Below are 26,291 nucleotides of genomic sequence, written 5' to 3' on the forward strand. Positions count from 1 at the left end.
TATTTTATTTTCTATGTGGATTTTTTAATGCCAATTTTATATGGTCACAAAACAAACAGAACCCTGCTGTATGTTTCAGAATTTGTGGAGGTAGTTTCATATGCTCTTGACGAATGCTGTCACTTCTCTGACAAATATCTGTCTTCCTCTGGACCAACACTTTAGCATGTTGGGGGCATTCCCCAGTCTGGTTGCTTCATCCTCTCAGAGGCTGGTTTATGCATTCTGGCAACCCCTGATTCATAAACCTAACAAATAATGGCAACGCCCCAGCCTTAGAGATCTCCTCCCTCATCCAAGGAACCCATTCACTTCAACCTGAACGTCTGTGCCACTCCCCATTTTGTATGTTGAAATCCTGATGCCCAGTGGGATGGTATTAGGAGGGGGGGGGGGGGTGGGAGGTGCTGAAGTCATGGGGGTAATGCCTCATGAATGAGATTAATGCTTGTATAAAAGAGACCCCAGGGCAGCCAGGGTGGCTCAGCAGTTTAGCACCGTGATCCCGGAGACCCGGGATCGAGTCCCATTCGGGCTCCCTGAATGGATGGGTAAAATCTTTAAAAAAAAAAAAAAACAGAGAGAGAGAGAGAGAGAGAGAGAGACCCCAGAGAGCTGCACAGGTCCTTCTGCCATATGAGGTTACAGCAAGAAGTCCACAATCCAGAAGAGTGTCTCACCAAACCTAACCATGCTGGCACCCTGTTCTTTTTTTTTTCTTTAAGATTTTATTTATTTATTCATTAGAGACACACACAGAGAGAGAGAGAGAGGCAGAGACACAGGCAGAGGGAGAAGTAGGCTCCATGCAGGGAGCCTGACGTGGGACTCGATCCCAGGACTCCAGGATCACACCCTGGGCTGAAGGCAGGAGCAAAACCTCTGAGCCACCCAGGGATCCCCATGGCACCCTGTTCTTGAGCTCCCAGCCTCCAGAGCTGTAAGACATGAATTTCTGTGGATTATAAAGCCACCTCATCTGTGGCGTTTTGTTATATCGGCCTGCACATGGACTAAGACACCATTCACTCACTGATTCGCCACTTACTGAGCCCACTAAACGTCAGCTCTTTATCTACCATCCAGGGAAATCAGAGCTGAACAGCACAGCATCTCTGGCTTCAAAGGCTTCACAGGCATACAGAAATGGCAGACAGTTTCAAAGGGCAGCAGAGAGGGTCCTGAGAGAAGCAGCTGCAGGCACAGATGTGCAATGATGGGCAAGAGTCTTCATTTCTGTAAGAAGTCAGAAATGGAAACTCTCAGAGAGAAGACACCACAGTTAGGTTTTCAAAGTAGAGAAGGGGAACCAGGGTGGTCAAGCAAGGCAGACCTCCAGCAAGCAGAGACCTAGAGTCTGAGACACTGTATGTGGTTCCCCAGGATGGAGCCCAGTGTGTGGGAGAAAGAGCCACCTGTCACTAGACTGGATTGCACACAGGTGCCACTTTACGAAGGGCCTTGTGAGCCATGAATTGACTGTGGACTCTACCCTAAGTACAAAGAAAACACCACAGGTATTGTTTCTCCAGATGAACCACACACCAAACAAAAATTTGCTTTACAAAAGAGATCGCTTGCAGTTTAATGCAGAGCATGTTCCAGAGAAAAGAAGAGACTACAAGTAGGGGACAAATTAAGAGGCTACCGCAGTAATTCAAACAAGGGTATCTCCAGCACACCAAGGTTGCTGAAGGCCCTAGCTCAGTGGCTCTGCACAGTGAGGCTGCCCCGAGCACAGACGGGAGTGAGACGCCTGGGTCCATGCAAAGCCAGGGCTTCCAGCATCAGAGCTAGCAGCTTCACAAATTAGGGCTTCCCTGGTTCCTAAAATCAATGCTGATGCTCCCACCTTTCTACCTCTCCTCCTTCCAGTCTCCCAGACACAAACCCCTGGTCACTGAGAACTTGAGATTTTTACTCCAGGGCTCCTCCTTGTTCCTGGTCAGGCTTGGCTAAGGTCCACTCTCATGCATGGATACATACTTCTGTTCCCTTCTGGTCACAGAGCATGGTCTCATCCTTGCCTCTCACCCCCCTCCCTCTTCCCCACACCCTTCTGGCACCATCTTCAACTCCTGATCCCTCCAGTGACCCCCTGGGCACCACTGTGCTCTATCACAACCCCCACCCACAGGCAGGCAGCACACAGTGGGGCTGGCCACCACCACCAGAGACTAATGCTGGAGCAAAAAGACAGTGTGAGTACAGGCTTCCCCCGCTGTCCGAAAGTAGGGCGTTCCTATGAAAACCTTCATAAGCAGAACTAGCAGAAGACAAAGAAGCAATGGCCATTAATTTACATGGAACAATTTGTGAGCATTCCCAGACTCAAAAAATTACCTCTCTCGGGCTTCTCTGATACGTTAGGACACATCTTGCTAAAGGATGCATGAAATAAGTGGAGATAAAGCACAGAAGCTCACAGACACAGTTCAGAGCTACGGTGGCTTGATGCTGAGTTCCCGGGGGGAAGTGCTTGGTGGCACCACTCTTGCAGCCAGGGGGTGGGCACTGCCGCCCTAACAGCTTTCTGCAAAACAAATGCTAAGTGCAATTTTCACTTTTTGCCTTTTTTCATAAAAGCAACAATCCTCTTTGGATTTCTTTCAGGTGGCAAAAACAAGTACTAATACAGGTCTGTCATAAAAGGGAAGGGGTGTAAGGTGAACTTTGGCAAAGCAAAGGATACCCGTGCTTAACTGCACACACTTCTGGTATTAATACCAGCAGTTATTTAAAAAGTAAAGAGGGCAGCCCGGGTGGCTCAGGGCTTTAGCGCTGCCTTCGGCCCCGGGCATGATCCTGGAGACCTGGGATCGAGTCCCACGTCGGGCTCCCTGTATGGAACCTGCTTCTCCCTCTGCCTGTGTCTCTACACCCCCCCCCCCCCCGCCTCTCATGAATAAATAACTAAAATCTTAAAAAAAAAAAAAAAAAAAAAGTAAAGACTGATGACCAATTTCTTCACCACCGTCCATGGAACCCCAAAGCCTGGGGCTAGGCCTCCAGACTTGGGCTTACGTGCACAGAGGAATGTGGTAGGTGTCACAACAGGCCTACAGCTTCGGGCTTGGACAACATGTCCAAATCTCAGCTCCGCCACTTACAGCTGGGTCACCTGGAACAAACCACTCGCCTCTCTCGATTTGCCATTAGGCTTTAGTGTGTCCGCATGGACCAATCACACAGGCACAGACACAGAAGCATTCATTCATCTTAAAGTTAGTTTCCTCTCTGCTCACCTACTCTAATTTCTGTAATTTAAACTACTATGGTTTTTATTTTTATTTTTATTTTTTTTAAAGATTTTATTTATTTATTCATGATAGTCACAGAGAGAGAGAGAGAGGCAGAGAGACACAGGCAGAGGGAGAAGCAGGCTCCATGCACCGGGAGCCCGACATGGGATTCGATCCCGGGTCTCCAGGATCGCGCCCTGGGCCAAAGGCAGGCGCCAAACCGCTGCGCCACCCAGGGATCCCTACTATGGTTTTTATTTATCGCTCCAAAATTCTCTTGAAGGGAGAGTAAGAAATACTGAATCCATCTTTCTTCCTCTGTCCAATTTTAGAAGGAAACTACCAAAGAGGGGGAAAAAAAAGGCAAATCATTTTCTAAGGTATTTGATGTTGGTGAGGTGATAGGAATGTGCTACGGGGAGGGGGGGGGATGTGGTGGGTGGAACACGGAAAATGCTTAGTAGGAAGAGGAAAAAGGGTTTCCAGCTATTTAAAGTACAACACCGCTCAGGTGTTTATATTGGACAATCCTAGCAGCTGGTGACTCACTTCTATGCAGAGTATCTTAAAATGAAACTTCTATTCTTTTGTACAAGTTCTCAGTTTTCCAGGATATGAGACACTCCCTCCTCAGGGTTGTTTCCTCAGGCTCACAAGTGAATAATATCACCATCCCAAGTCCTTATCTTCATTTTAAAGCTTGAGGGGAAATAACTGTCTTAACCTTCACACTGATTTCTCTGTTTATGCACTGCCTTACTGAATTTTTTAAAAAATAGATAACTACCTTGAATAAATGTATAAATTAAAGGAGATAAAAAAATAGGATACATGGCTCGCTTTCTCACTTATTCATGGATCCAGATCTGTATCTCCTTGTACGCCCCACCAAGCTAGCATATTGTCTTATACGTAGTAGGCATACTCAATAAATAATCATCCAATGTAAGATTTTCCATTAATGTGTCACAGGAAATGCCTGTATAGTCACCACTGAGGAAAACAAAATACGTAGCAAGTAAATTCTTAGAGGGATGTGCTACCAGCCATCAGGAAAAACATATTTAAGGATAGAGAATGGGAGGGCAAAAAATTTCCCCAAATATTGCTTTATTCTCCTCAGAGACCTGAGACCTGGCATTCAACACTCAGGCCTTTCAAAAACAAAGGACACCGAAGTGATGTCGCCAACCAAATTGCCATATGATAAAACTGCATCTACCTGTTTTAAACGCTAACCTAAATGTCAAAACTATCACTTCAGGCTCTTCGTAAATAATTGTAGCGGGAAGACTTAAAGCACCTCAAGACCCTACTTCTCTGGATGGCTTTCTAGTTGGAGGCTTTGCAGGCACCCGAAGTGATTTGATGCCTTAAAACAATGTGAGCAACTTTGCAAAAATGCCATTATTCAAACATGCATATGCCTGGAGAGGATAATCACCATCAGGCTGACTCAACCGAGTCTGTGCTTCCGAGTGTGGACCAGGGGAGTGAGATCTCAGCCACGGCAAGGATCTACACTGATTGCATCTATCACGCTGAGGTCCAGGATTCAGCTTCTATTTATTTTGTCCCTCTTCCCAGTACCCAAAACTGTTCAAATCCATCCTGTTAGCTTGGGCTGCCATCAGAACACCACAGGTGGTTTAAGTGACAGGGATTTATTTTCACACTGTTCTGGAGGCTTAGCAGTCCAAGAACAGGGGCAGGCGGGATCGGTTTTTGGTCAGAGACCTCTTCCTGGCGTGGGGATGGCTGTGTCTCACTGTGGCCTCACATGGCCCCCTCAGGTACACATGTGTGCAGACAGCAAGCAAACTCTCTAGGGTTTCTCAAGGGAACACTAATCCTATCCAATCAGGGCCCCACTCTTGGGGCCTCATTTAGTCTTTCTTACCTCCTTACTCCAGATACAGCCATGCTGGGGGGAAGAGCTTCCATACACGAATTTGGGTGCATGGGTGGGGACATAAACATTCAGTCCCTAACGTCCACCAATATGCAATTATTCCTCTGATTGCTAACTCAAATCTGCCAGTTGTGGACTCTCTGTGTCGACGAATTTCTGTCGCATAAATTATCCCAGGGCCCACTGCCTCACAGGACTGAGATCACAGAACAAGGGCAAGTGGGCAGTGACACCAACATCCGTTCTCTAAATGAATACATCATGGAGAGAACAGCATTTTTATCTTCGGTGAATTCCTCTGAAGCTCTTTTTCAAAGAAGGATTAGGGCTCTTTTTCAAAGGCTTCTACCTCAAGGCCATCTGAAAGCACAGATTCACTGTGGCTGAGGAAGAACCAACAGGGCAGCAACATCACAGGTAATCAAGACGGTGCACCAGGGAAAGGCACTTTGAAACTCTGGAACAGAGTACTTCCTGGACATAAATGACAAGTACATTCAGGCATTCCAGACTCAACTTCCACCAGTCTCACCTCTAATCCTGAGAGGAAACTCTATACAGGAAATAATGGTCAGCTTATAAAAGAGTGTAGATTGTTATTTCTGATTATAACAGAAATTCATGTTAATTTTGTAAATTATTAGAAGTACAAAGTCAAAACAAACAATGCCACTTCTCAACTGAAACAATTGGTTACAGCAACACAGCAACATGTGATTTTGTATCCCAATTCTTCACTTCTCTTAAGCACTTTCCCATTTCAACACTCATCATTGTATTTCTAACATAATTTATACCAAATGTTTCCCCTTTTAACATGGGGCCAAGACTGCAAATATCTGGTTGTCTGAATCAATTTCTATAAATTACAGCTGGGAGTATTACAGTGAAATGTAGAGTGCAATTAATACACATATAATTCTCCTTAAAAAAAGGCAAATTGAAGAAACAGCAAACGTTTACTATGTGTGTAATTTTGTAGGAATATTCCTATGTTTTTTCAGTGTTTATTACCCAGATTTCTAGAGAAAAATCTCAGCAATTTCTCCTACCTTCATTCTTTCTAAAACTACCAATTCGTGTTTGGATTTTCCTGTTTCTTTGAGAGCCCAGGTAACCTCTTACACCTGCTAGCAAAGAAGCTCCACTACCAACAGACTGTTGAACCAATTTTGGACACCTCAGGAAAATGACCAACAGGCTCTCTCTCCTCTCCCCAGGACCCAGGTGAGAGCTATTTTTAGTTGCCTCACATACAAGCATGCCCATGTTACTGAACGTGTTCACCTATGGTCACCAGTGACAGACAAAATATTTTATTTTGGAGAAAAGAAAAAGACATAGAACCCAATCTCTACATTTCTGCTTAAAGATATCAAGGAGATATTTTTAGGTTACTGTCCAATTAATACTCTTCTAAAAAATAAACAAATTGCTTGGTTTATGAAAATGGTTCACAACTTGAGGGAGAAATGGTTATTCAATTCACCAAGGGGAAGACTTGCTAATGTCATAAACCAAAGAATCACCACCAACCTCCCTCCTGCCAAGCTTCTTTTTCTGGCACACTTACCCAGGACATGAATTGAGGTGGATAATACACATATGTACTGGCAATTTCCAACAGCCTCCCCATACAAATGTCATGCTTTCCCTTCTTCCTCCCCAGCTGAGAGGCAGTCATGTTTTAGTTTATTACTAAGTGACAGATGCCTGTTTCCAGATTTAGTTGCTTTCCTCCTTCCGTAGGGACACAAATGTGATCAGTGACTGAGGCAGCCTGGTTCTCGAACCTCCCTGCAGTGCTTTGAACATGGCTGAAAATGAAAGTATGTGTTGAGTCCTCCTTACAGGCCTTCCTTCGAAATCTGGTGGATGTGCACAACTCTGAGTCAAGTTCCCAGCTATAAGCCATCATGTTCCATGTGCCATGGTTTTTGGCAATTCAGATGAGATCATCTTTTATCCCACTACCTCTTTCTCTGTCACCAAGAGACTGCAGGCGAAACTACAATATCCATCATGCTTTGTTACTGCAGCACTTCAAGGGCACCCATGAAATCACTTTTCTTATGAAGACCACAGAGCACTTCTCAAAGACAGAGGGGCATTTTTCATAGACTCCTTGCTACCCACCCACCCCCTTCCCATCCCAGTTGTTTCTGGAAGTGGTTATCCCTCAATGGAAATACAAAGATGGGGTGGAATGAGAAGGACCAGAGATGCCTCGGGCAGTAAACACTCCACATTCCAAGTATTGACCTGACATCTAAGCTGGAGACACGGGGAGAGATAGTGGTCTTCCGGCCCAGGTCACTGATGCTGCTCTGCTTAAGGAAAGAAAGCAGGGAGAAACCACCAATTGGTTTTCTTAATCCAATTCCATCTGCCTGAGGGAAATTACTCCCAAGTCTTGGCAATAGGCCTTCTGTCAGACTTTATTTTTAATATTATCAATGTTTGCCTCTTTATGTGCATTTCTTGATATTTCAGTGGGAAGTTACAACAGGCTACATTAGGGGAAGAGAGCCCAATGCCATCTTAAGCTGGAATCCCTTACTTCAAATGACATGTTTTTCAGAAGTGCAGTGGTATAACTTTAAGAGTTCTAAATTTGACCTTGTGGTTCCTAAGTGGTATTATATATTTACCCCCCCCCCACACACACACACAGAATCTGTATGTATTAATATATTGCTTTGGCTATCTGAGCATTTTCCCATTTTTGGATATATAAATACACTTATATGCTGTTTGAGGGATGTATAAATCTTGTTTATTGAAATATTTGTTCATTCTGGTTTTCAACATCCTGTTGGCGAAATCCCACAAACATGTACAATCTGGCATGAGATATTTGCTTGGGAGAGAACTGTCACAGAAATAGAGGTAACTGATGCCTTAGCCAGACAAGGCACTAACGGGAAGCAAGAAAAGACCATAAAATTTAGTTTACTACCAAGTCTGCCTAGACAGGTAATATTTCTTCCTTTAGAGTACCCTGCACCCATATTAATAAAGTGCTCCAAGATGACTGCTCTTTGGAAATTTAGGACCTGTCACCTTAAAATTTAGAATGAACAAGCAGACTACGTAATCAAAGCCAATACAATGAATAAAGTCTTATCTAGGTCAACCACTTCAATCGTCATACATAAACCTAAAAACTCTGTAACTATACTCTTTACTTCAGAGCCTCCCTCCTTTGCTTCAGGCTGACTACCTACCAGCTACTGCAGCCTGAACATTTGACAGGTATGGAAAACTGTAGGTGGCCAAAAGAAACTCTTAATCTTACACCATAAACCTGCCCTGCCTACAAAAATGCCTCCTATGTTTACCCATTGTTGCAGCCAGAAACCAGGGAGACATCCTAAACTTCTTCCTTTCCCAACTCCCCACATCCAATTATCAAGCCCCGTTGTTTCCCATTTTCTAACCATCTCAGATCCATCTGGTTTTTCACCTTGCAAAGACTGCTAAACTGGTTCCAGTACTACTCTCTCAAGTCATCTACTGCAATAATCTTTCTCATTTTTAAGCCAATTTCCTCCTCCAGTAGCAATAGTATGTGTGCTTTAAAGTTTCATACTGCTCATATTTCCAACAAAAGTTTTTAAGAAAAAATGTGCTGATAATTTCCATATTATAACAAAAGAATTATTCTCATCTATGCATTAACTGCATCTTCTCTATATGCTGTACCATTTACAGTTTCAGGCATAGTTGACTGGTGGCTCAGGTGGTTAAGAGGCTGACTCTTGATTTCGGCGCCAGTTGTGATCTCAGGGAGTGGGATTGAACCCCATGTTGGACTCTGCACTGAGCATGGAGCCTGCTTAAGATTCTCTCCCTCTCTCTCTTAAAAAAAAATAAAAACAAATTAAGGCATTAAGGTGCCTTAAAAAAACACAAAAACAAGTCATATAATCTGCCTTGTTCTTCTAATAATCAGCAAGCAATATGAGAAAAGGCAGAAAATAATGATAGGTGGTAATCCTAAAACTGACAATATTGCTCAGTAGATTTACTATAGTTATTCTTGTTATAGTGGTCAGAAATCATTCTCAAAGGAAATTACGTAGAAAACATCCAAAATCGGTCACTAAGTAGTCCATATCGGTCTTTGTCAAGAAGATCCTAGTTGGAAGACACACATGAACTTGAAGAGACAACTTATACAATGCATGTGATGGCTTTGGATAGGTGTTTTATCTTTAATAAGAAATAGTACATTAATAAGGCAGATTTTGACAACACTAAAGGAAAAAAAGCATGGTTACTAAATTCAAAATCAAAAATAAACACAAATATCTGACTGTTAAAAGACAAAACAAAACCAATGTCAAAAATGAACCTTACTAGAAACCCAACAAGAGTTGAGTTCCAGTCCTTTCTATATTATGAATGTAGTATCTAGAGAAGTGTTTTTCAAACTGTGGGTCAGGATGCATTAAGGAGTCATCAAGTTAGCAATGAGCTTTGCTTTTTTTTTTTTTTTAATTTAATAAAGAATAGAATATCACACAGAGCAAATATCGTTATACTCTATGTGCGTGGGCTGGTGCTGATGGTATTTGTGTATATACATCAAAAGACAAAAGTAAATGTATTTCCTATTATGAATGATATTATGGATTAATAGGATAAATTTATTTTCTCTTCAGTGTTCTTCCTAAACAAGATTAACAGCCACTGACATAGAGTAAGTCACTTAATCTCTATGAAGTTCCTTCCATATCCCTTAAATGGAACTTATTGTTCCATTTCAGAGAGTATACCAAAATAAAATAACTTCACAATGTTTTTTCCAACTATAAAACATGTATCAATATGTTATGGTTACAGCATCTTGGTTGGATTTCCTTAGAGTATAATGTTTCCCTGTCATATATGCTCACAGCATAAAATCACTATGCTAGAAATTTGGACATCCTGAATCAAAGATAATTCTGAAAATACAGTCTCCTAAGAGTAGAGCCAGAGACAGGAAAGCCTAAAGCTTCTCACAATTTGTATAATCTCCTTCACAGTGCCTATCATACTGCCTCTGGGGTGGGGGGAACTAAAGAGGAAAGGCAGCATAGCATCTCTGTGTTTCCAGGGCCTCGTGAAAGAATCCTCACTTAGTAGAACGGCCAAAAGAGGGAAACATGTTTATAGGCTATTCCCACAGGAGGCCAGCTCAAGAACATCAGCTGCCATCCTGCTGTCTGCACAGCCCTTCACTGGTACTTCGCCTAGAGAGACAAATCATCCTCTTTGCTTCCCATTTAAAGTGTACAATTGGTGCCAGGCTCTAAATGCCACAATTTCAGGCAGCACATCATTATTTATCTATACATGTTATCTGGACACATCATGGTACCACAAATAGGAAACATTTTAAGACACTAGTAGCTAAGAAACTGACAGCAGCTAAGAGGACAGGTACACTCGCTCATAACACTCCCACACAAGCTACCATTAAAGCACGCTTTTTTAAAGGAAAAGATATCCTAAAGATCCTGTATAACAAGAGAAGGTACCTCTTCCCCTAAAATAGAGGGAGCTTTAGTAGGAATGGGATTCCTACTTGAATGAGTTCAGACCACTTCAAGAGAAATGCAGGACAGGAATAGTTTTGAGGACTCAGTGTTACAAGTACTAAATACTTCATTTTTAAAATGACAGTTGTAACTTCAGCTTGTTCTGAGTTTTATTTCTTGTCAGGCTCATGAATTTTTTGCACTTATCAATCCAGCACATAATCTCCCTCCAAGCTTAACCAGGCTCACACATGTTAAACATCTGGCTGGGGTTGAGAGGTGCAGTTTGCAGCTCAGTAAGACACGCTGGCTCACCTGGGAAACTGGTGCATAAATGGATACTGAACAAATAAATACAGAAATGTATTTGCAATGGTCATAAAGTAACTTTCTCTGTGATGAATCCCCAACCCTTTATGGGAGGGGAAGGGAGGTATGGCTGATGAGAGCATGCAGGAACCAGAGTGATCATAAGGAAATTTGTGAGGAGGCTATCAAGAAAGCTTTGGTCACTGCCCATGGAGTTCCTACTAGAGAGAGAGTATCAAACAGATTGAAAAATGAACTCTCACCTGGGTTCTGGCAGTCTGCCAGCTCACTTTTGCTTACCTTTGGTCTTAGTTAAAAACCATATGGGATGTGTCACAACAAAAGTCTCTTCTTATAACAATCTCTACACCATGGAGATATTTTTCTAACCAAAGGACACATTTGTTTGGAAGAGCTCTCAAGAATTTATACTGGGAAGGACCTTGGATACCATTTGTCTAAAAGACTGGTACTCGGAAAGGCTAAGTGAATTACCTAAGGTCACACAGCTAGCAGCTATGACTAGCCTAGGACCAAGAGCTAACCAGACTTTCCCAAGATAAAATATGTCTATCATTGTGCCTACTAATATATTTTTAAAGAGACAAGGTCCCCTATCCCTCAGGACTACAGCTTTATCACTATGCGTTCTAATTCTCTAGAACCAGAACACTTAGGGTTGTAAGTATCCATTGTTTTTAAGACCATCCATTAATTGGACGGAGAAGAGAGTGCCCACATGTCAGATTTGAAAAGGTATTTCTATCTCTGATACATCTTAGTACAGGTATGAAATTTAAGTAAGTTTATCCATATTAACAACGTTGTTTCAAATTGAAACGTATATATACACACACACATATATATATAAAAACACATAATCATCTCATGTATAATCTATGGTGGGTAATAAGTATCATTGGAAAAATATACAATATGCACTAAAACTTGTTATTCCAAGTTACAAAGACTAATTTATTTCGAAGAATGAGGAAGTGAATTACTACTACACCCGATAACAACCAAACATTTTTTCCCGTAAAGTATCTCTTCTTCAGTATTTATGAAAACTAGATGCGAAAAGCACATGTACTAACCAAGGTTAAAAAAAAAAAAAAAAACTTGCAAGTATAGACAGCTACAAATAGTGCTCTCCATGGTGAGAAATGAAGTCCACACTTAAGTATCCTAGCAAAATTTTCACCACACAGACACACACACAAATGCACACCCCTAACAGATGGATTCTAAAAAATAACTAAGCATTCCATAAGCCAAATGCTCATAAATTAATAATAAAAGATTAACATCCCTGTATGTGTGATATTGTATAAATGAGCAGACCCTTCTGTCCTCATCTCAACCTCCTTTTCCCAATGCTGTACTCGCCCTTCCACCTCCCTCTACTCTGCAACCAGATCATAACCACCCAAAAGCAAGGTGTCTGCTGCAGCCCAAAACACTTGACCGATAATATCCGGTTTGCCATTCCAGGAAATCCCAGAGTGTGTTTTAAGCCTCTGCCCAAGGCTTATAAAGAAAGGCGAGAGAAAAACTAATCAATACCAGCACCCAGCTGTGACCTGGCACGTAAAGGAATCAAGAAAATAAATCCCATCCATAATCTGTATAATTTAACACTTGGAAGAAAGCAACATCTGGGATCGACTCCAAGCGGGACAGTGTTGCTGGATGGATCTGTGCCTCTTGCACTGAGTGGTAAACCCTGTGAGTGACTGACGGGGGGGCGGGGGGACGCTCCAGTTCCTCACCATTTCAGCAAAGGCAATATAGTTTCCTCGTAAGGGTTAATCCGCCCCAAAAGGAGGTGGAGGGGGTGGTATCAGAAGGAAAATAATAACCACCAACATCTACTCTTTGCCAGTATAGTGCCTGGCAAAGCCACACACACACACACACACACACACACACACACACAGTTTTAAGAGAGGGAAAGCTGGAACCCCTTCCCAAAGGTGGATCCAGGGCAAACTATTGTCTTGCAGAACGGTGACAATCAGAGTGAAAGCTAATGAAAATATGGGAATGACTGGTTCATCATACGGTCCTTTCAGGGGACTCCAAAGTCCTATCCCCATGCGAAGTTAAAAAAGAAAAAAAAAGAAAAAAAGAAAATCCCCTATGACTCTGATTCCCTGGAAAGCCTTTCCAGATTTTTTAAATAACAGGCAAATTAATTTAGACCATAAGCAGATACCTATACATTGTCTAAATCACTAGCTCTGGACCCAATTTTTTCCTTTCTTTTTAAAAAGTACACCAATCAGCAGGCATCATAGGAAATAAAGATCGTTGGTAAAATCCAAAATGCTTTCGCCCTGTTAAACCTTCCGAGGGGTTATAATTGCATTTGGCCGCTGCAGGCTTGTCAGAAGAGCCTGGCTTCTTAATAGCCACAACCCTAAAAGGAGTTAACTGTCAAGGGGGGGGGGGGGGGGGGGACCAGCTGAAATCAAACAACAAAAACGGGAACTGTAATCAGCCTGAACGGGAGGAGGGAAAGGAAGGGAGACTCCGGTATTCATCAGTCAACATTAATGTCCTTTGTTGTTCACCTTTGCACAGAACAGCGAGCGCTACCCCGCTCCGCGTCCCCCGAACCCCAGGGTCGCAGCGCTCCCTTCCCGAACGCGGCGCCCCGGCCCCGAGGACCCGGGCTTTCCGAGCTCCCCCTCCCCATCCCCACCCCACAGCTGTCCTCCGCCGGCCCCCAGCGCGCTCACCCCGGGCCGGGAGTAAAGACGCCGCTGAGATGCCCGTTCCCCTGCAAAGCCCAAAGGGGCGCAGATGCTGAAATGTACCGAGCCCCCCCAGCCCCTCGACCCGCGCACCCCCGCAACCCAGGACGGGAGGGGGGAAGGAAGCTGGGCTCGCGCTCGGGCTCGGGGGCGAGGACCGAGCCACATTCCGCACTCCGGGAACGCGGGAGAGCGCCGGGGCCAAGGCGCTGCGCCCCCCTTCTGGGTCGGGGGTGTTCGCTCCGCGCGGTCGTTGTCGTCTCCCTCTCCCGCCCGCCCCGGGGAATCGGCGCAGCCCCCTGCCCTCCCCGGGGAGGAAGGCGAAGGAGGGCGAGGGGAACGCCGTTCGCCCTCCTCTTCCAACTTGACTCACACACGCCCCGTCGCCGCTCCAAACTCCGCAGCGGGAGGGCTGGCCGCGCGCCTCCCCGCCGTCCCGGCGCTCCGGAGCCCGTGCGGGCGAGCCCCCGGCGCACGCCCCTCTGCCCGGAGCTCGCTCGCCACAGCCCCAAGCCCGCAGCGCGATGCCGCGATCGGGCGTTCGCAGCCCCGCGGAGCGCCAGGGGCGCAGGGGCAAGGACGCGAAATGCGCACCCGCTCGGGCCAGCGCGGAATAAAGTTCGCCCCGCCGAGACTCACCCACGCCGTATTTCTCGTGCTCCGTAGGTATCCACATGGCTGACGGGGGCTCCGGGGTCTTCGGGCTTCGTAATCCCCGCGCCTGCCCCGGCTCGCAACAATGCACCGCTCGCGAGCAGCGGCTGCAACGCTGGAGCCCGGCGGCCCCGTGCGAGAGCTGCGGGCGCTGGGCAAGGTCTGCGCTGGAAGCTCCCGAGCCCGAGCCCGAGCCCGGCGTTGACACCGCGCGGCTGAGGCTGCGCCGCCCGCCGCTCTCCCCGGCGGCGGCTGCTCACAGTCCTCCGACGCGCTCCCGGGGACCCGGCGGCGCAGTCATTGTTCTGATTCACTGAACTAAGCTCCACGCCAGGATACTCTCCGGCGCACCCCCCCCTTCCCCCCGCCCGCCAGCGCCTCTTCCAGCCCTCCCGGTCCCGGAGCCCCCCGCTGCACGCTGGGAATTGTAGTTCTGCGCCTCTCCATCCCGGAAGGGGGCGTGGCGCTGGCGGCCGGGGGCGGGGACAAGGCTGGACTCTCCGCGTCCTATTGGCCCAGGGCGCGACGGGGAGGCGTGGACGTCGAGGAAACCCCGCGTTGATGGGGAGTTCGCCTCCAGGCGCGTTCCCATTGGTTGCGAGGCCTCCGGGCGCTGCCCGCCCTTTTCTCCGCGGCCGCGTAATGGCTGCTCCCGAGACCCGGGGGGCTGCTGCCCGAGGGGAGGAGGACTGTGAGGGCGACCGTGGCGAAGCCGGGGGTGTCAGTTATGAGGGTGAGTACGGCGCCTCCGAAGCGCAAGTGGCTGGTCCCGCTTTCTCTCCCAGCAGGCGTGCGGCCCCCGGGGCGCGAGGGGGCCCCGGGCCGGGCCCAGCCCGACGGGAGGCGGAGCGGAGGGACCGTGGGATGGAACCGGGACACTCCGCCGCCGGGGAGGCTCCCTGAGCGTCTGCCTTCGGTTCGGAGCTCCCGGCTTCGCGCCCGCTGCCCGGTGGGCGTGTGTCGGGTCACGTTGGCGCCGGTGCGGTGGTCGCTCCGGGATTCGCGGCGCGCGCCTCGCGGTTCCCCGCCGCCGCCGCCCCGGGTGGCCTCGGCCGAGGTGGGTCTTCCCTGTGTGCGGGAGGATTTCCAGCTGCAGACCGGGCGCTCCCCTGCACTCCGCGCGTCCGCTCGGTGGGGGCTGGAGCGGCCTCCGAGGGGACAGTGTGCGGCGCGCGGAGCCCCGGGGGCGATCGCCTGCGCTCCGGCTGAGTCCTCGGGCACTGCCCGCAGAGCAGGTGGAGGATTGGAAGGCGGTTCTGAAAATCGTCTCTGCGACCTCAGCTCTACTTGTCTTTTAAGTTGCCTTCTGATCCGCCGGAGGGATCGGAAAGCAAACTTTGGAAGCCGCCAGCGGATTGTCTTGAGGATCCCTCGAGGCCCTTGTTCTTTTTCCCTTTAGTGCACCCGTCCTTGCCCGCCTCCCTTTGGTCTTTTTTTTTTTTTTTTAATGTTTTTTTTTTAAGTTTTTTTAAAATTTATTTATGATAGTCACAGAGAGAGAGAGAGGCAGAGACACAGGCAGAGGGAGAAGCAGGCTCCATGCACCGGGAGCCCGACGTGGGATTCGATCCCCGGGTCTCCAGGATCGTGCCCTGGGCCAAAGGCAGGCGCCAAACCGCTGCGCCACCCAGGGATCCCTAAGATTTTATTTATTATTTACTCATGATAGAGAGAGAGAGAGAGGCAGAGACACAGTCAGAGGGAGAAGCGGGCTCCATGCACCGGGAGCCCGATGCGGGACTCGATCCCGGGACTCCAGGATCACGCCCTAGGCCAAAGGCAGGCGCCAAACCGCTGAGCCACCCAGGGATCCCCTCTTTTTGGACTTTTGATGTGTCTAATCTAGCCCAAGTTGTCTTTTTTTCTCTTGGACATGGTTTGGGGCTTTAAGGTTCTCTGCCCTTGTTTGAGATTTTTTTGGGGGGGTGGGGTGGGGGGGATGGCTTTTTTGTTTTCACAATTAAATTGACATTTAGTCTTGGGTTTTTCATCACAGCAGCAGCCCAGAGATAAAGTGCAGTTTCTTCCCACTGCCCATCAGTGGAACTACCTACGTTTGAAATTATTTTAATATCTGTACCATTGGTAGGCTCTCGACTTTATTTTTTTTCTTTAAGATTTTATTTATTCATGATAGAGAGGCAGAGACACGGGAGGAGGGAGAAGCAGGCTCCATGTAGGGAGCCCGACGTCGGACTCGATCCTGGGACTCAGGCAGGTGCTGAACCCCTGAGCCACCCAGGGATCCCCAGGCTCTCGACTTTTTTTTTTTCTTTTAAGATTTTATTTATTTTTTTCATGAGAAACACAGAGGGAGAGGCAGAGACACAGGCAGAGGGAGAAGCAGGCTCCACAGAAGCAGGCTCCACACACGGAGCCTGATGTGGGACTCGATCTGGGACTCTAGGATCACACACTGAGCCAAAGACAGATGCTTAACCACTGAGCCACCCAGGCATCCCCGGCTCTCAACTTTAAATAGTTGTAACCAGGCCCTAAGCAGTTCATTTAGGGGGTGGGGGGCTCTTACCTGATGGTAAGATACTTACTAAGGTTTTCCAGATTCTCAGAGTTCCAGAGGGCTGCCTTTTTAACATTTAGAGATGAAATCTTTGACGGGTTTATCTCACAGAGTAACTCATAAAAAAGAAAATTGGGGACTCCTTTCCAAAACGTTGTGGAACTTTTAAATATCTTTAGTTACTATAAAAGTTTTCTTTTCTTTTTTTTTATATAAGTTTTCATTATAAATATTTGAAGCCAGTGGGTATAAGTTAAATGAAAGTTCCTCCACACAGTTTACTCCCACAATAACAACAGTTAAAAGCTCATTGTGTGTTCTTTCTCACGTATTCCTACATGAACACACGTCTGTATTGTTTTGATTTTGAAAAATAAAGAAGGACCATTTTCGGGATACCCTGGTGGCTCAGCAGTTGAGTATCTGCCTTCAGCTCAGGGCGTGATCCTGGAGACCCAGGATTGGGTCCCACATCAGGCTCCCCACATGGAGCCTGCTTCTCCCTCTGCCTGTGTCTCTGCCTCTCTCTCTCTCTCTCTCTCTCTCTCATGGATAAATAAATAAAATCTTAAAAAAAAAAAAGACCATTCTACGTAAGCTGGAAGATCCACAACCTCCTTTTCCCAATGATCTATTATATACACTCTTCCATGTTCGTATGTTTGTTGCTTCATTTTTTTAAAGGACTGTGCCAATTGTTTTCCATAATATGAATGTGCCATATTCACCATACCTCTGTTAATGAAAGTGCAGTGTGGCTTAGTGAGCAACTTTATATACATATCCTTCCCCTCTTGGTGTGTATTTCTTGAGGAATTGCTGGGTCAAAGGTAACACAAGTTTGAAATTTCAATAGATGTCAGATGTTCCCTTTGAAAGATGACAGCACACAGTCCTATCAGTAATATAGGAGTGTCCTTTTCCCATGTGCTTACTTACTGCAAGGAAATCATTAATCAAGGACCGATGTTTAAGTGACTATTGTATTAAATTGAGTAACTGCTATAAAGCTTAATTTTATGTTACAATTTGTTTTCAATAAAAGTACCGAGCAGCAGTGAATTTGAAGTATCTGTAACCAAAAAAATTCCTCACCCTGGCTTACAGCTGACAAGTGTTCTTACTAATTTGTGGCAGTCATTTGGAGAGCTAATGGTTGAATTTTATGTCATTCCTAGAAGGTAAGGTTGTCATTAAAAATCCCCTTAATAAATTTTGTGTCATTCTATAATTTTATCCAGATTCTTTTCTTTTTTCTTTTTTTTTTCTTTTCTTTTTTCTTTCTTTTTTTTTTCAAAAAAAGATTTTATTTATTTATTCATGAGACACAGAGAGAGAGGCAAAGACCTAGGCAGAGGGAGAAGCAGGCTCCTTGCAGGGAGCCCGATGTGAGATTCCATCCCCAGACCGAGATAAAGCCCTGAGCCAAAGGCAGATGCTCAACCGATGAGCCACTCAGCATCCCTATCCAGATTCTTTTCAAAGCCTGCAGAGTATGATACAAATTTGGGGTGGAAATAATGATACTAAAAGTATATTCATATTTTTCTGTTAAGCGGTTATTTAGGCCCTCAGGAATGCCTTTCCCTATAAAATAATTTATTTCTTGAAAACTCTCTTTTTTTAAGAGGTTTCACTCTAGGTCTAATTAAAATATCAATCTGTGTGCTTAATATCCCGGGACTGAAGATTTCTACTACAATGTCATTGAGTGGTGTGCAGGCAAGTACAGCACCTTACCTGAGATCTATGCTTCCAGACTTCCTCAGGCTCCATCCTTCTCCAGAAAAGTCCTTGATCTTGCACAACACTGCTTTGCATACATGTGAACTATAACTGGGACTTCATATTATCCTATGAAATTAAGAACAGATTGTAAATAGACTCAATTTCTCATACTTGGGATATATTATTTGTAGTTTTTCTTTTGCTGGTTTTAGTTAGAGGCAGTAAGATAACACCTATAGTTTATTAACTGACAGTATTACTTACAGGAAATTCTTCTGTTGAAAGTGATTTTTTTTTTTCTGACAGAATTAACCTTTGTATCCGTATTGTAGTATTCTGACAGAGTTCACTTTTTTCCCTGCAAATGGATGGTCAGTAGATGATAATCATGGGAATGCTACTTTGGATTTATAGTGTACTTCCTCTGGAGACCTTATTAACTAATTTGTGATGTCTCTAGAAAGAATGGGAGTAACAGGTGGTGTCAACTCATTCTTATGTTTCTTATTTCAATAAATAGCAACATGTCTTAGCTAGAAACATAGGAAGCATCCTTGATTTCTATCTTGACTTCACGTCCTGAATCTGATCAGTTACTAAGTCTTATTTTTCTGTGCCTGAAATAATCTTTTGAATTTGTTCTTCTCTTCATCTCTTTAGCCACTATTCTATTTCTAACCCTCACCGTTGCTGAGAATTACCTGTGTCCCCCATCCTCCAAACTGTGTTCTTGGGGGCCAAAACTTTGACGTGTTTGGTTTTGTCTGTCCAACCCTGTCTTGGCACTTTGTCAGTGTTTAATCATTGTTTAACTAGAAATGAATTCTAGCCTGGATGATTGCAAAATCTTCCTAGTGATCTCACTGACTCTTGATTTTTCTCTCCTTTAGTCCATATTCCAAAATGCAGATGTGTTCATTGGTCCTCACTTCAAATTTTCAGTGTGATTTCTGATGCTTGTATAATGAGGTCTAAATTCTCCACATGGCTCTAAGGATTCAAATCTGCTTTTCCAGCCTCATTTTCAGTCATCCTGCTTTCCTTTCCGTATCTCCATTATCACACTTGACATATAAAACCGTAGGTATTTATTGGCAACTTTGTCTACCCCAGTAGACTGTGAACTTCTTGAGGGCAAGAGTTGTCTTATTTTACTTTTATACATCCAGTGCCATCATGAAGTAAACACTTCAACCGTTCAATGGTTAGAATCTGTTTGAAATTTATTCAAAGTACTTAAATGGCTGCTACTTTACACTAGAAATTGAAACCAAATAAAAAACTGAGTATATGTTTCATGCTTGTGAAAGTTATACACACCAACTAGAAAATGCAGATTATGTCATGAAGATGATGTTCTGTCACAGGTAATCATAGTTAACATTTTCACATAGTCTTTTTTAAGTTAGTGTTGTATAGATAATGAATGATTTAAAAAAAAATTCCCGGGACACCTTGGTGGCTCAGTGGTTGAACATCTCCCTTTGGCTCAGGGTGTGATCCCAGAGTCCCAGGATCAAGTCCCACATCGGGCTTCCTGCATGGGGCCTGCTTCTCCCTCTGCCTATGTTTCTGCCTCTGTGTCTCTCGTGAATAAATGAATAAAATCTTAAAAAAAAAAAAAAAATTCCCATCTGCCCTTAATAACCTTGAACCCATAACTGAATGAGTTGGTGCATAGAAATTGAAATCAGTGTTCCATCATCTGCCTGGCGGTTATCTAGTTTTCCACAGGTTGTCATCTTATTTCCAGTGTTGATGCTTAAGTCCAGCCTCATACATTTGACATGACAGTGGAAAGAGAACTAGACCCTATCTTGGAAAAACTGTATTTGAATTTCAATTCCAATGTTTAGTAGTTGTGTACAGCTTTATTGCATGTGCTGTTGCATTTATGAAAATATGAATATAATACCTACTTTGCAGAGTTGCTACGATTATTTCATTCAGTTACATATCTATGACAGCGTAGCATTTATTTACTAGTACCATCTTGGAATTCAATAAATGTTAGTTCTCAGTATAAAGATATGCCTAAATGAACTATAAAACTGCCTATTGTCTGATTTTCTATTTACTTAGGAAGCAGTTTATTGTGTTATAGCCAAGGAGAGGCTTAGGAATGTGTTATCTTCATACCCATTCTCACCCCTACTCAGTGCTGCCCCCTCATCCCCAGCTCACCACACATATACCCACATTCAGAGTCAGCAAGAAGCTCAGATAATCTTGCACACTGGGATGGCCTTCCAAGGTACAGGCTAGAGGATGTCATGGAAGAAAAAGAATTATAGAGACCTTGTTTTTCAGGTTTGGTGTAAAACTCTGAAGAGGGCCCCTTCAGAGGATCCTTTATTTTCCTATGAAAAATAGGTGGAAACTGGCTCGTAGGATATTAAGAAGAAATGTTATAAAAGAGGATATAATAATAATGGTGGTGCTGTTGAGCAGTAACTGTGCTAAGTATGGTTTCAAATGCTGTCATAGGTCTTAGGCCATTTCATCCTCACAACATCCCTGAAGTGGATACTTGTATTATCCTTTTTTCATATATAAGTGAGGAAACTTGTGCAAGAGTGGCTTGTACAAGGTCACACAGTAATGGTAAAAGACCTTTTATCCTATTTACTATTATAGTGTTGTCTTATAGAAACTAAATTCCATTGGATAAGGTCAGAAACAGACTTTCCTTAAACATAAATATGTTCCAAAGCTAATGTTACTGTAGAAAGGCCGTGTGGTTACTTACCACCTATAGGCAAGTTAATTAACTTCTGACCCTCAGTTTCTCATCAGTAAAATGGATAATAATCAAATCTGTTTTGCTGGACTGTTGAAATGATAACTGAGATGATAGATATAGTAGCCTGGTCTTCAATAAATGGTGACTTATTGTGGACACAGGTGTGGGCTCATCTTTAGCTCGTGTGCCAGAGGTGATACAGGTCATGATTTTGAGTATTACGACCTTAAAGTGTCTTTCCATTTCATGTCCAGGTTCCTGTTGAGAGATTACTTGGAGTATCAGACACAGAATTTACATACACTTTTCATTGTGTTGACAAAGACCTTCCATTCATGCAAAAGAACAGTGCTATCCTCTGTAACACATACTCCTATACTTCCCATCTTGAAAAATTGAAGATAATGTTGACCAGGTTCCTACTTTCTTCTAAACCTAAATCCATGAGTAAATAGAAACAAAGTAGTATACTGCCATCTCCAGGGATTGAATCTTTAAATGTTTCTGTTAGCTGTTCTTGAAGAACTTTGCCATAGAATTAGGGTTCAGTTTTGCTACAATTTAATAAACTCATCAGACTCTGAATAGATTGGCCTTTCATTGACAGCATCTTAAAGAATTGCCATCTCTTGCTGAAACAAGTGTGTTCTTACTGACCTCATTGACTCAAATGTGCATGGGGCAGCTTTTTCCAAAAGTGGTGATGGATTTGACTGATCAGCCTTCTGCCTCTCTTTACATCTCAGCCAATACCCTTTGTGACCAGTGTCATTTATTTGTAAGATAGCCAACTGTGGTTGAGTGCTATTTTTAGCTCTATGGACCAAGTAAAGTTTCTAGAACTAAATAGGACTTGAACCTTTGCCTCATTTGGGAAGGGGTTGTCAACAATTGACATCATATTTTAAGTGATGTAAGTCAATGTGGGATACATTGGGATACTGGATACATTGAGTAAAAATGTGTGGAAGGAAAAACTGGTTTGAAAGTCTGAAATACTGGACTCTGATCTTGAATTTGCTGCTTTGTAGCAGTGTGAACTTGGGAAATATTATTTAACCTCTTAGTCCCCATTTCATCATGAAAATGCTGCAGTTAACTGCATATCTTATTGGGAGATTGAGTGAAGCAGTGAATATAGGAATGAATGATGCTGCTGATGGAGGAGTCTCACATGAGACTGTGACAGGTCTTTGGAATATGAAAAGATGGATTCAAAAGTAACTGTCAGATACAACCTATGTGACCTCAAGTCGTTTGACCTCATCATTATGATTACTGCTACTAAAAAAGTCAGTATGACTTTTAACTGATTGCAGACTAATCAACATTAGAATTTGAGTCAAGGCATACCCTTGGATTTATGTAAACCCTTTAGTGTCAGGGACTGTCACATATACCTTGGGATCACTTCATCTTCTACAGTGCCATGCTATGGTGGCATTTGGTGTGGTTGAGTGGTGACTGCGGATTGGCCCCATGCTGGGTCCTACATGGGGCACAAATTAGGAAGAACCCCTGGCTTTATCTGTGGGAATATTTCAATGTAGTTGGTGGAGCTCTACAGTCATATTTTATCAGACTTAATTGGAGAGTCCTTTCTGTTTCCATATCACAGTGTGGGAAGAAGTAGATACATTTGAATCTGCAGTTTGTATGTATTGACTGAGGAGCTGAAAGCTTTTAAATGTGCTTATTTATAAAAGAAAGGAAAAAAAAAAAAAAGAAAGGAAATTCATGTTCCGGCCTCTGGTTTCTCTAACACTGTCCTCATTTCATGCTATTTCTTCACTGAAAGATGCATCCTCCCCCAAGTAATTAGAGGCCCTGCCTTATAAAAAAAAAAAAAAATTTTTTTTTAGTGTTTTTATCCAAAAAAGAGATTTGTTTTTTAAGAGAAGGACCTCAGAATTGTAATTGTGGTTATTTAACACAATCTTCTGTTATGTAACAAGCTGCTATTCACCAGTAATAGCCAATTAAAAAGGAAAATATCTTGTACTACTAATTGTAATTATCATTATAAAGCAATTAATAACAGGAACTGTTGTTGAACAGTAACATAACAGCAATCAAGCTATCTTTGTTAAAGCAATCTTATACCTAATTTCCACAAATGGTGGAGGGGAGGAGTAGGAAAAGAAGGTGAAAAAGAGCCCAAAAGCCTATTGGAATATTTTACAAACCAGTTCGCAAATGATTTTTGAAAGTTTTATTTATAAATATGCACACACATAAAGAAAAGCAATGCTAATAACTCACTGAGACTTAGAGGTTTTTTTCCTACCAGCAGTGATCATAGATAGTAGTGTTCCATAAAGAGCTCACTGGACAAGGATCCAGAGACCTGAGTTTTAATCCTATTTCTGCTTCTGACTCTCTGACTTTAGAGAAGTTATTTGCCTTCATGGTTAAGATTTCCTGGTTTGTAAATGAGGTAATTCATTTATATTAGCATCCTCTCAGCTGCATTTTTCAAGTATCAATAAAAAGAAGATAGGTTTACAGCTAGGGAACCCAGTTATACATATCCTAGAGTCTATGTAAAAAAAACAAGTATCTCTGGGTATTCCCTTAAGAACTCTTTGCACATGTGAGTGTAATTAACTAGGTGTATCAAGGTAGAAATTTTGTGGAGAACCACTGCAATAGTTGACTTCTCCAGTCTCAAATTCCAAGAGAGTGTAGTTAGATCAGTAGGGCATATCGCATCTCATTGTATCCCCCTCTCCTTTCCATTCTTTAAATAAACAGTGTGAATCTGAAGGAGCTTTTAAGAGAACTGAGACTTCGTTCAAAATTTTTATTAAGCATTGCAATATACAAGCTTCTGTATTCTAAATGCTATAGAACACAAAGATCAAAGATATCAAGATAGGTCTTGCCATCAAGTATCTTAGAGCCTAAAAGGGAAGATAGGAGAGTACATAAATAACTACATTACAAGGTAGAAAATGTTAAGGACCATCAGAGTGATCAAGATGGAGTTGAATAAGAAAGAGATTAAGACCAGCAGGTGTTGCTCTGCCTTGAAGTGGAATAAGATTTAGACACGCAGAGAAATAAGGAAAAGCACTTATTATGTGCCTAAGCAAAGGGAAGGAACAATAGAAAAACTAAGGGCATATACGGAAGATAAAGTCAGTTCATTTTGCCTGGAGAAAAAAGGTAAATGGAAGCAATAAAAACAAGTTTGAAGAGGTAAGTCGAAGCTATATCATTTACTCTCAAATGTTAGACCCCATCTCTGCAGATAGAGGAAGAGAATGACAAGATCAAAGTTTAATCAGGTAGCAGTGTACCAAAGAGCAAAGGATGAATCAGGAAGCATGAGTATTTACCAAAGCAAGAGATAATGAAGACCCACACTAGAATTTAATAATATGCCTTTGTTAATGAAGTCAGAGATAGTTCAATCCTGTAAACAAATTCCTGAGATTAGAAAAATAATGCTGGGACACAGCAGGTGGCATATGAGGATTGTCCCTTTGATAGGTTGAGCTTCTGCTTAGGCCCTTTCATGACTCATGACGAAGGCCCAGAGACAGCAGGCAGAGAATGCCACAAAGATGATAAAACAGCCATCAAATGGGGCGCCTGGGTAGCTCAGTTGGTTAAGTGTCTATCTTTGGCTCAGGTCATGGTCCTGGGATCATCCCCACATCAGGCTCCCTGTTTAGTGAGGAGCCTGCTTCTCCCTCTCCTCTCAGCTTGTGTTCTCTCTCACTCTCTCTCAAAATCTTTTTTTTTAAAAAGGTATCAATTAAGTCTAAACAGGTCTAGAACCATGCTCAGTTCCAAATATAAGGAAAGATGGGGACTTTCAGCCAAGGAGCAAGCTGGGGGCAAGGGTTCGGAAGTTCCTAAGAGGAAATCTGGCTGAACAGACTTGACAAGGTTCTTGCTAAAGGCAGGCCAGGGTGAGATATCAGGTGACAAGATACCACCTGGAGGGCAGTAGAGGATGAGGAACCTCATCAAAAACAGAGAAGGGGAGAGTCTCTCTGAATTGACTTACCAGGATTCTTGCAAAAACTGGGCTGGCGAGGCCTAATCAAAAGGATTCAGAGGACCCTTCAGGAAACCAAAGTTTGGTCAAGAAGAGAATTTCTGTCAGTAGCAAGAACACAATCACAAATAAACTGGATTATAGGAATAGGTCTTAAACCATTAAAAGACCTAAAAGAAACAAGAGCAACATGGATTCTTGGTGAGACATTGAACGGACAGCTTATGGAATCAGGGCAATGGGTTGAGGACTCAGTTACTAGAAAAGGTGTACAAGCTGAGGCTTGGTTCTAAGACATTAGTCACATGCCCAGTGACTAGCATCCTGGATCCAGATGGAGATGAGGAAAAGCCTGGGTTGACGTAGAGCCATTGGTTTGAGGTGGTCCCCTGCTGGAGCAGAGCCAAATTGCTGGTAGGTCTGGGGACCCCTGCCATGCTGATTGGCAGTATTGGCAGAGGCCTAGCTCCAGGCAATTCATTACAGTTGCCCATATGGCCACTGAACTCCTGACCCTGAGCTCATTAATCCTGAATAATCAGCCAGTTGTAATATAATTCTCAAGTATAAGGTAATAACACCCTTTCTTTCACATGACCCCTGGACTCCATGGAATTTGATGCCTCAGAGAAAGATTCCTATTCTTGATCTTTTTCCTTGTGAAACATCTTAGGAGTTTATTGACAGAATAGATTATGATGTTAATAATATCCCCCCTGTTAATGTGATATTTTAAGGTATCAGTAGTTATTGTTGTTTCTATAGAGTATAATCCTGTTTTCCATTTATTATATGAAACTCCAAGTACATCCAACCATATGAATTTACACATTCTTAGAGCCTAAATGAATTAAACTTTTAAGTAATGGACTGAGAAAAAATTCAT

The 26,291-nt window shown here is 43.6% G+C and overlaps 2 protein-coding genes across 5 annotated transcripts in view; one reads left to right on the forward strand and one right to left on the reverse strand.

The window, feature by feature from the left end:
* DOCK4 (dedicator of cytokinesis 4) overlaps positions 1–14,690 on the reverse strand; it is a 409,941-nt gene extending 395,251 nt beyond the window's left edge. For 2 of the 3 annotated variants that reach the window (XM_038557373.1, XM_038557375.1), the window contains exon 1: positions 14,390–14,690. In XM_038557373.1, coding sequence (XP_038413301.1) covers positions 14,390–14,426 — 37 coding nt within the window. In that variant the 5' untranslated portion in view covers positions 14,427–14,690. The remainder of the gene's footprint in view (positions 1–14,389) is intronic. The other variant, XM_038557374.1, reaches the window with a different exon arrangement.
* Positions 14,691–14,996: 306 nt separating this feature from the next.
* The window catches only part of ZNF277 (zinc finger protein 277), a 108,889-nt gene continuing 97,594 nt past the window's right edge, over positions 14,997–26,291 (forward strand). Inside the window, exon 1 of one of the 2 annotated variants that reach the window (XM_038557378.1) lies at positions 14,997–15,137. In XM_038557378.1, the coding sequence (XP_038413306.1) occupies positions 15,047–15,137 (91 nt within the window). In that variant the 5' untranslated portion in view covers positions 14,997–15,046. The remainder of the gene's footprint in view (positions 15,138–26,291) is intronic. The other variant, XM_038557379.1, reaches the window with a different exon arrangement.

Source organism: Canis lupus, chromosome 14 (assembly GCF_011100685.1).
Source record: "Canis lupus familiaris isolate Mischka breed German Shepherd chromosome 14, alternate assembly UU_Cfam_GSD_1.0, whole genome shotgun sequence".
Classification (NCBI taxonomy): domain Eukaryota; kingdom Metazoa; phylum Chordata; class Mammalia; order Carnivora; family Canidae; genus Canis; species Canis lupus.